The 11,700-nt window shown below is 33.6% G+C and overlaps 1 protein-coding gene across 2 annotated transcripts in view; it reads left to right on the forward strand.

The window, feature by feature from the left end:
• Positions 1 to 3,251: 3,251 nt before the first annotated feature.
• The window catches only part of rab4b (RAB4B, member RAS oncogene family), a 19,815-nt gene continuing 11,366 nt past the window's right edge, over positions 3,252 to 11,700 (forward strand). Inside the window, exon 1 of one of the 2 annotated variants that reach the window (XM_051129706.1) lies at positions 3,252 to 3,433. In XM_051129706.1, coding sequence (XP_050985663.1) covers positions 3,418 to 3,433 — 16 coding nt within the window. In that variant the 5' untranslated portion in view covers positions 3,252 to 3,417. Of the gene's footprint in view, positions 3,434 to 4,926; positions 5,065 to 11,700 lie in introns of those variants that run through there. The other variant, XM_051129707.1, reaches the window with a different exon arrangement.

Genomic DNA, 11,700 nt, shown 5'->3' on the forward strand with positions numbered 1-11,700 from the left:
TATCTCTAATATGGCCTCACATTCTGGTAACTGACCAAGCCATGACATAAGTGCAAATCCTCTATTAAATTTTTTTTTGCAATAACAACCGACTGGATGAACACTATCCCTTCCTTACAACAGTTCATTAACCTATTAGCGCCACTCACTGGACATTATTATTATTTTTCAAATAACACCGTACATGTAACAGCCAACGTCATAAAATTTCAACTGATCTATTTCTGAGAATATTTAACTACCTTTTAGCGCCACTCTCTGTATATTTAACAAAGACTTAAGCATAATATTACAAGCAATGGATATATAATCAGATGATTAGAATTATTTCAGTACTAACTAAAAATAATAACAAAATATTAGCCATGTAGCCTCATAAAATGTCCACTACCTTTTTAAAGTAACTTTATAAAAATAAATAAAATGGACTGTTCTGCACACATGTGCTAGTGCAGATATCAAAGTAAAGCTGTGTCTTTTTAAAAACATATTTTTGGAAGTAAAAACCTAAAAGTGAGATTTCACTTAAGAAAAACTGAACCTGACTTTTATCTACGTAGGAAGTATATTTGGGCCTTGTTTATTGCTGCTTGCAGCTATATGCCTAATTCAGGTCTGCAGTTTTCACCCTCCAGCACATGTCCTGACATGTCTCTTTATTACCACACACAAACGCCAGAACAGGCTGACTGACCTGGTCCTAATCTTATACTACTAACAGGTTTGTCCAAGGTCATAAACATGGAGAACTCATAGTCTAAACAATAAAAGTGTTATGGTGTTACAGCCTTGTACGAATGCAGTGAAGCCTTCAGACCATGAAGCATTGGGGTCTAAAAAAGCACCCTCTTTTTCTGCCTCTTTCATTCAAAGTTTAGACAATATTAAGAGAACATCCGTGCTCCATACGGCAGACTCACCCCCCTCGCTTTAATCTCTGGCAGAAAAGACCTTCCAAAAAACGTGCTGGGGAATCTGTCATGGGAGAACAAAGGCAGGGAGGAAATCGTGTAGATAGTGGCAGTGGGATCTGTAATTTATCACCTGTGAGCCCTGGGCGGTCTGCCATGACAGGGGCTTTGAAGACGTGTGCGCTGGGCCCCTCAGAGTGTGCATGATGGAATGTGTGGATAGAAGAGAGTGGAAGATGACAGTATCTCACACTTCAAAAAAGAATGGAATCAGCAAAGCCAAAGCCTTGCAATAAACACTTTAAGTTTATAACAAAGGAAACTGTTATATCTTAATACAACAATGATGTGAGTATATTCTTGGCTGATTAGTGACTTGTAAAATGATCTTATATGCATGAATTAAATCAAAAAATAGTTTATTAAAAGTGAATGTTTTAAACTTAGATCACTTTGATTTCACCATTTATAATAACATGTGTGATCCTGGACCACAAAACCAGGTGCAGAATGGGTATATTTGTAGCAGTAGCCAACAATGCATTGTATGGGTCAAAATTATTAATTTTTCTTTTATGCTAAAAATCAAAAAAGATCATGTTGCATAAAGATATTTTGTAAATTTCCTACCATAAATATATCAAAACTTAATTTCTGATTAGTACTAGGCATTGCTAGGAACTTCATTTGGACAACTTTAAAGGCGATTTTCTCCATATTTAGATTTTTTTGCACCCTCAGATTCCAGAATTTCAAACAGTTGTGTCTCTACCAAATATTGTCATATACTAACAAACCATAGCCTACATCAATAGAAAGCTTATTTATTCAGCTTTCAGATGATATAAATAAATTTACATTTTCAAAAATGACCCTTATGACTGGTTTTGTGGTCCAGGGTCACATTTTAGCTTTTTTCGGTTTCATTCAAAAAAGTTTTTCTGCATGTATAAAAATGTGCAGGATTTAGCAAGTCACACTGCAGAACTCTGCAACAACATAATTTCAACTGCATGGAGTTTGACTGCCACCTTGTGTTCATACTGTTAACTATATTGGGTATATATGTTTTCACTACTAAGCAAGTAAGAATGTGTCTAACGTTGTGCAAAGAATATTTTATATATGCATATGTATCTTTCAAATATACATTAGCTGTCTTGATAAACTGTTTTAAATGAAAACGAATTAATAAATGAACAAATATGTATATTCATATAAAATATTTTTATATATATATAAAAAAAATCACATTAAACGTATGCTTTTTGTGTTTTCATTCCCCCAGAGTTTACGCATAATACATTTTCATTTATTGTAATTAGTTACAAATATTTGAGTGCTTAACTGAAAATACTCTTTAATTTCTCATTTATTAAACAGTTTCTTATGTCTATATTTTGATTATGTGGTGAATCATGACAGGTTTCGTCTTTTTATTAGAAACTACAACAACCACAACAAAAACATATACAAACATCCAAATAAAAATAACAAAAACGAATAACTAAAAATTAATAAATATAAATATAAAAAATACAGATACACCAAATGTCAAATGCGTATATAATTTCCCTTTTTTAATTACGTTCAACACTTTGCAAATACAATTGTATCTTTACATTTTTTTTTTACTATCAGTACATTGGATAAATGAAATCCATATATGAATCAACCATAAAAACCTTTAAACAAGGTTTAGAATTATTTCTTCTATTTTTATGAATATGAAATTTTCCAAATAAAATCATCAGATTCAACATTCAGTTAACAGATATACTTTCTGATTCAAAATATATAAAACATCCTTTGAGGTCAAATCACAACTATAACCAGCATTCTTTTGGAGGTTTTGTGAGATTCTTCTAGATTCTTTCTTTTTCTTTCTTTCTTTTTTTTTTTTTTTTTTTTTAATAAACTAATTTTTTAATAAACTTTTTTTTTTTTTTAATAAACTTCAATAAACAGTCAAAGAACAGTTGGGATTAAAATAATACACACGAAAACATATAAAATACTAAATATATATACAAAATACACATACAGCCAGGGGGTGGGCTAATTTGTTAAAGGATTCACCTATGGAAACAGTCTTAATTGCTTTCTTATTATTTTTTATCTTAATAATTTTTTATTTATTTTTCAAGAACCAAAAATACTTGGTTTTACTATATTAAACTTATGAATATGAAATTTAGCAAAACAATTATTATAATGTACTACTGTTTCTTTGTATTTGAGGGGATTTTAGTAAAACCAAAAAAGGTTTCGTGAGATTCACCCATATGGCAAATTTGCGCCGTGACGTCAGTTCGGTGTCGCGAGCACGTTGTGCACGCGCAGGTTTGTGTTGTAAAACAGGAAACGGTGAGAGGCGTTTAGCAGCAGTTAGCCTGTTGGCTACCAGCACTGCACAAGAAACGAAATCAGAGCAAAAGCGGTTATCTGAAGAAGGGAATAAAGCGTATCGTCTGTCCGGTTGATTGGTTTCATCTGTGGGACCGACATGTCAGAGACGTACGGTAATGACAGCTCGTTTGTGTTGTTGTTAACGCTTACAACTAGCGAGTGATGGCGCGTGCGTGTGGGTGAGCGCGCATGCTGTACCAACATCATCATCAGGCAGACGATTTGTGACTCCAAACCTTTATATTTTACGTAAATACCTACTAGTACGTCATATTACAATTATATACCCTAAGAGTCACTACTGTAATTCTGGCCTGCTCAGGCTGTGTGTAAATATGTGTTTATAAGGTTAATTTCAACACTGCCAAATGGGCCTGTCAGATCAGCTGCACGTTTGAGGTTGTTTCACTTGTGGTGATGATGATAATGATGTCTAAAATAATATATGTACGTAAACATGCATGTACATAAACTGATTTTGTTTTTATTTTATTTGATAACTGATAACACCGATAATTCCATACATATCCTCGTTTCCTGTCTACTTAAAACTGCTGTAAGCTTTTTTTTTTTTTTTAATATCATAAGATACTACACAAATAGTGTCTTTACTACCCGACAGAGAAATCACACGTGCGTTTGACAGTCCTAGGGTTTGTAAATAGCAGTAAAGGTGAGGGGCGTGGTCCGTTCTTATTTAGCCAATCAAAAACGTTCTCTGCCTGTCAGTCATTTAAAGTGAATCATGACCTTGGTTTCTCAGAATTGTGAGATGTAAACTCGCGATTGCAAGTTATAAGGTCAGAACTGAAAGATATAAACTTGCAATTCTGAGAAAAAACTTGATTTTTCCCCCTCAGAATTGGACTTTATAACTCACAATTGCAAGTTTATATCCCAGTTCTGAGGAAAAGCAGTCAGAACTGAGTTATAGAATCGAACTTGCAAGAAATAAAGTCAGAATTGTGAGATAAGAAGTTTTTTATTTCTTATTCAATACCGGAAAATAGGTGAAATGGCAAAAAGTGAGCATTTTCTTGTGTGTATCATTGAATCGTTCACTTAACCGATTCATTAAAAATACTGAGTTGACTGAAATATATAGTCATATATAATAAAACCATTTTTTTTTTCCATGAATCTCGTATGCACTTTGTTACAAATGACAACAATCTATGTCTTTTTCTTTCCATTTTGTTCACTCTTAGGCATTAATTTGATCAAGATGTGGGGAAAAAAAGGCATAAAAGATAATAGTTTTAATAATATCCTTGTGTCATTTTACTTGTTTGGAAATTTTAACGTTCAAATCCCTTCTTCTCTGTCTCATTTTAAATGAGATCCTTGTAAGATAAGATCCTTGTTCATGTATGGTTTTTTTTTTGTTTGTGCAGTTTGATCATGAACGACTTGCTTAGTGTTCATAAGGTGTTTCGTTTTGAGGTTTCTGAAGAATGTGGTTGGGTTTCTGAAGAATGTGGTTGAATGGATGACTAAAAGTTACAGAAATCAGCTGCTTTAATAGAAACTTGACATGTGGTTTAAGGATAGTTTGTTTCATTGCTGTGACTTTGTGCATGTGACTTCCTTTATCAACATCACGCACCATTGCTCTGCATGAACTGTGTCTAGTTCTGTTTCATTTTTACACACTGAGAGAAAAATCACTTCTTCTAAACAAGCACCGCTTGTCCTTGCTGTGGTGAAAACTGATCATTTGAAAGGGAAATGTTTACTAGAAGAGGTATTGTATTGTATTGTTTTTTGATGTTAGTGTAACACCACTACTACTAATTATTTTATTACTGATAATAATGATTTTATACACATTTTGCAGTGTATTATGCAATATCTTGCAACATAAAATCAAATAACTTTCTTGTTTTTACTGTTAAGGGATAGTTCAGGGATAGTTTACTTACCCAGGACTTGACAGCGTGAGCTTTTCACTCAAATTTGCAACTAAAAGTAGGTCTGCTGAAAATGTAAAATGTGTTTAGCATGTGTGCGAGGGGGGAAAAAATAGTTTTATGTAAGTTCATCAAACATCTTATAGAGTGTTTTCACGACACGTCGTCAGTCGGCCTATTCTGGATTATGAACCGGACGTCTAACACATCACCAGAAAACAGCTTACTTCCGCATTGAAAAATAAGGTGGATAGACTGCCAAAAGTTGTAACAAATCAAGGAGAAGAGTGCAAAAACTGTCTGAGGATCAATAGGAGTTAGTGGTTGGCCAAACTGAACCAGGATTTCCAGGGCAACGACTCTGACAACATTTGTGTTTGTTCTTATTTTTCTGGTCAGGTAGGTGAAATATTAGGCTAATATCCTAATTAATACTGCTTGTTTGTATCTTTACCACCTATTAACTTTATTTTGTCAAAATACTGTGCCCTTTCCTGCTACTAAGTCCATCACTTTATGATTTAGCAGCTTCCACATGTTTTTACGTGGTTTAGACAGCATATTTAGTAGTACATTAACCTTGCAATCCATGCTGTTGTTTACATTCGAGTATCTCCAATATGGCCACGCATCCAGGTAATTGACCAAATCGCGACGTATGTGCGAACCCTCTGTATCTTAAATGGTATAAAATATGTCTTATTTTAGGAGGTCTTACATTTAGGGATTGAAACATTTAAAATAAAATAGTTTTCAATAAATTTACGATTATTAAATACAGTTTGAAACAGGAAAAATATGTAATATATGATAAACCCTGTTGTATTTTTTTCTGTTGTAAAAAAAATTTATTTTGCTTATTAATGTGAATAAGCAAACACATGAAAAACTGATCATTTTATTAAATTTGATTGCACTCTTACTTTTTTTTTTTTTTTTTTTTTTTTTTTACTACATCATCCCAAATGTCTCATGTGGTGCTTGGGAAAATCATATCATTTTTCTGCGGCACATGAAATAAGATATCTTGAGAAATTAGAATTTTTTTTTTTTTCGTCAAAAAAAAATTAATGGAAGTTAATGGGCTCCAAGGTTGTTTAATTGCAAAACATTCTTTAAAATAGCTTCAATAAACTTTACCTTTAATAATTCTTGATGCATGTTTCTCCAAAGAAAACAAATGTTTGTCTTTGTAATTAATGGATAATATCTTGTTCCGTCTCTGAAAGTTTGTTTTTTAGGTTGATGTCACCAAACCTGTTACAACTACCTGTCACAGAAAGAGCACTTCTAATGATCCAATCAGTTACCGATAGATAAAATCAAGTGCTGCCCTTATTTTTTTTTCATGAAATAGTTTCACTCAGAAATGTCACATTAGTAAAGTAAAATGGGTTGAGAAAGCAGGTTCATGTTGACTTTTCAGTGTGCTAAAGTCTGTTATGAATAGCATTCTGCTCTTACTATTATCAACAGTGTATATAATTTATTCACAGTATGCAAATGCAGTATGCAAATTCTGTATAAATGGAATGATACCACTATAAAATAGTGGCAAAATATACAGTATAAAATGAAGCACGCTATCCCAGCTTGTTCCATTTAATTTTCCGTTTGTAATATAATGTATGAAATATTATCAACCCTGACTTTTAACTTCTCTTTCTCAACATCCAATTAGCAGTGCAATGTATATAGTTTAGTATGCATAAAAGATACAGTATCATTATGAATGCAGCCATAAATGCATGTGTGGCCCCTTTAAATCACTGGTTGAAAGCTTCAGACATGTCTTTTTGTCTGATTATCGACTGATGTATTTGTGCTGTAGATGTTAAAATATTCATGTAGTTCATGTGGATAGTAGTTTCATGTTGCAGAAATCTCCCCCTCACTCTCATCTCTCATTTCTCGCTTCCAACCCCCCCATCAATCCCCTGTGAAACTGAGTCTGTTTCATTGCACTTGGCCTACAAATCACCTTTCCATGCCAATAGAGAAAGAATGACCATCTTGCACTGGCACTGTAATTGCTCTTCTATGGCATATTGATATCCCTAGCCGATCTCCAGGGGCACACTTAATGACAATCCATTGCTCGTTCAGGACACAACACGCTGAGATCCATACTAGAATACTTAAAGTGACTTCACTGTAGCATTTGTCATGAGTGACATACAGTATGATTCATGTGTCCCACTGTAGCAGATCAAAGCCCAGAGACACTAAAATAATCTCTTAAATACTGCGTTTTATTTTTTTAGATAACATCTGGTTCGGTATGGGTTACACAACAGTATGTATACCAAAAAGTAGGCTGTAAAATTGATTAATCACAAATAATCAATTCCAAAACAAAATTATGTGTTTATGTAATACGTGTGTGTATTAGGGATGTGCAACTCTATAATTGAGGCCAATGCGATATTCATCTTGTTGTGTAGGCAGTAGGGTTGGGTATCGTCAGAATATTATCAGTTCTGATTCTTTTCAATTCCAGTGTGAATAAAAAATGATATCAAGCATATTTATTCTGTTTTACATTTAGTTGAAGCTGAATACCATGAACAAAAATCAACAGGCTACATAAAAACAAGATTCACTTAAGAGCTGTTTGCAAAATAGAGCTGCTTGATTCTGGATAAATTGGGTTGTTGTTGTTGTTGTTTTTAAATGGAAGTTGTGGTTCTCTTATGATTTTGAAGAAAAAAAAAATTAGACAACTAAACAAAATCACATGTAGGCCTAATTTAAGTAAATGATTCAGTGATTCACTCAAGATTTACTTGGTTCATTACTGGATGAATCAGTGTTTTTGAATGAATGATCAAAGACTAATACATTATTAACAGCCCCCTTTCGCTCTCTACTGGCATAACAACGTAATCGATAAATCTTTAACATTATTTGGAATGTCAAATTAACTTTCAAAAGGATGATTTACTCTATTTTGATCTCTACTGTACATATCAGAGTTTATATCCAGACTATGAACTTTTATCCCAGTACTTAGTAACATAGAAATAATGAACTGTGTGGTTAAAATAACTGTGAAACTGTTTCATTCATATACATGACAGTGGCTCTCTTTAGGTCAGCGGCAGCACGAATGCAGATTTGAATGTTCAAATCACACTGGTTGTACACTGCGCGGAAGAAAGGTTGAGGAATCAAACAGATGAATCATTGTTATTTAGGAACAGAATCACGTTGGTATTTGAATCGTGTTTGTGATCATTAGCAATCCGTTAAATTAAAATGCTTTGTCATATTGGTGGTGACACCTCTATTGCAACATGTTTAGCCCAACACAAATATTATAGGCTACTTTGCTTTTTTAACTTCTGATCGCAAGTGTAACCGTACTTTGGAGCGCTATGTGCTTAGATTAGCAAACAAGGTCCTGGCAGATCACTAGGGTCCTCACAGATGAAAAAAAAGAGAACCGCATATAGGAATCGATAGGCGGAACCAACATTTTAATTTCATAAGAAGTATCCGATTCCTGACCTTAAGTATCCGATTCTGGAATCGGAATCGATTTTCAATACCTAATAGCTAACGATACAATGCATGAATGCTGCATATGAAGGAGCTACCGATGCGATACGATTAACCCCTATTATGATGCAAGATACGATTTAATGCGATTTAATGCAATACGATGCAGTGGGAAAAAAAATATGATGCTCGTAATTCAATACGGTACAGATAAAGGATGTGCCCAAATTAGAATACTGCATTTGGAAGGAAATTACGTGTACTACAGAACCCCTAAAGGGATAAATACGAGATGGGAGAGAAACATATATTTCAATGCTTTCTCTCGCAATTATATTGTTGGGTAATTATAAATTGCAGGCCAGGGAGCTACTATTAATATGTGGGCACTGAAATCACTTTTGAGTGTGTGCTTGCTTTTTACTTTCACTTTCGAGATTCACAATAAATCGTACTAGGGGTGTAAGAAAATATCGATGGCTGTCTTAATGTCTTCCGTTCCAAATGTTAAACCATTAAACTTGTTAATGTAAGAACGCAGTGCTAGGCTTCACTGTAAAACATACCGTGCATATTTTTAAATACATCACACCCTATGCTTTGATAATCGTGTGGTTAGCTATGTGATTACTGTTTTATTTGGTTTTATTTAGGTTAATTGTGCAGCCTTACATTGTGGGATGTGATATTTCATTATTTCAACATAGACTCTCTTATAGGAAGTGAAATATGAAAAGTCATTTGGTAGTCACATGATCCTGTGACTTAGTTTGCCTTGTAGCAGAGGATGAACTTTACCATTATTTGGAAGTACTTTGGTCTGGCTGTCTTACTAGTGGTGTTCTGCATCTAAACCAGCAGTTACTTTGGTAAACTCGGACCTGAAATTCAGTCCTTTCTATATATTACATCACTTTTCAACACCCTTTTATTTTACTTTAAAGTTCATTAATGGGAACTGATACATCTAGCACCAACTGCTTTTCCATAAAGACAAGCTCAAGGTCATGTTGTCAGAGTACACACACTCGCACCAGGAATAGCACTCATTAGCTGACTGTCTGAGTCTGGACCACTTCATTTAATATGATTTATTATGCCTAAATGTCATTTTGGAGTGATTGCGGAAGTCATTTATCCATTGAAGGTCCTTGCCGTTTTTACCTCCTTCCATTATGACAGAATATTCATGATAGATCTGTTCCAAAACCAAGCCCTCTATCTAAACTGAATTTTGTACTAAATAGGAAACTTGTACACTATCATTCAAAAAGTTTGGGGTTGGAAAATTGTTTTTGAATTAAAATCAATATTGTGAAATATGACCACAATTTAAACAAACTGTTTTCTATTTTAATGTTTTTTAAAATGTAATTATATTTGTGTTAAGGAAAAATCATTACTCCAGTCTTCAGTGTCACGTGATCTAATACATACGTAGATGACATTCTAATATGCTGATTTAGTGTTGAAGTATGTTTCTTATTTTAAATGTCGAAAACAGTTATTTTTTAGGATTCTTTGATGAATAGAATGCTTAAAAGAAAAGCAGTTATTAGAAATGTAACTCTTTTGTGACATAAATGTCTTTAATGTCAGTTTTGATTAGTGCATCTTGCTAAATAAAAATGCTAGTTTTTTTCCCAAAAAATAAAAATAAAAAGGACCCAATTTTTTTTTTTTTTTTTTTTTTTTTTGAATTGCGGTTTATGTTTTCTTTTGTGAGTTTTGTCAATCCTATAAAAAGAAGAAAAAAGAAGTAATTAATCAATGCAGAAAATAATCTATTAAAAATTATTATTAAAGATTTGTGTATTTGTAATGCATTTTAGTTGTGCACACAGTTACTATATTTGCAGACTGTTCAAAATTCAAAAATCGGATCACTTCTTCTGATGTTAATGACTGTTATGACAGACAGACAGCTCAGAAGTGATGTCAGCTCAGTTGATGTTTGTCCAAGATGCTCTGGCACACTTTCAGTAAGAATGTACATGCTGTTCTGTTATGATCCATATACACTTCCATACATCCTCCTCCTGCTGTAACACTGAATCCCGCCTTTAATCCTCCTCTGTTCTGCCGTTATGGCTGAGTGCATGTCATACCCACGCATGCAAATAGTTCTTTCTCTGTCCTCCTCCAACACAAAGAACTTTTGGGACATGCTTGTCTCACCCTGTGGCCTGCTGCGTGGGCCGGGTCGAGACCTGCTCTGACCCCACTGAACTTATAAACCGCGCACTCACTCACTGCTATGACATGCTGCAATCATATCATTGTGTCTTCATCATGAACTTGCATGCATTTCTTTGCAGTTTTGATAATTATTTTATTGACATTGTACTGCACTGATGAATAGCCTATAAAAACCTGTTATGCAGTGCTGGGTGAGATGATGAGATTAGATATGAAGCGTTAGTGAAGAGGAGAAGGGGGCAGCCAGTAGTGGTTGTTTAACGGTCAATGACAGTATCTAAAGAGCATTGTTGTCAATGTCAGATATAGTTGAATATATCTCATGTAGGCTAATTTAATAGCATAAATGTATGGAAGCCCATTTTGCCACTATAAAAAAAAAAAGGCTTTTTTTTTTCTCAGAATTGTGAATTTATGTATTACAAATTCACAATTCTGACTTTTTTCCCCTCACAATTCTGAGAAATAAACTCACAATTCTTAGAAATAAATTTGGAATTCTGAAAAAAAAAAAAAAAAAAAAAATTGCAATTCTGAGAAAGAAAGATATAAAATCACAGTTCCGATTAATTTTAATATGACAAGTTCTCTCATTCAGATCAACAAGCTTTCGAGTTTTGCTACTGTTTAACCTTCATATTTTTCTGGCAGTTCTGAGAAATAAACTCACAGTTCTGAAAAAAAAAAAAAAAAGTCTCAAAATTACGAGTTTATATCTCGCAATTCTGAGACAAACTTGGAATTCTGAAAAACAAAATTCTGAAAGAATA

The sequence above is a fragment of the Labeo rohita genome, chromosome 15 (assembly GCF_022985175.1).
Source record: "Labeo rohita strain BAU-BD-2019 chromosome 15, IGBB_LRoh.1.0, whole genome shotgun sequence".
In the NCBI taxonomy this organism is placed as follows: domain Eukaryota; kingdom Metazoa; phylum Chordata; class Actinopteri; order Cypriniformes; family Cyprinidae; genus Labeo; species Labeo rohita.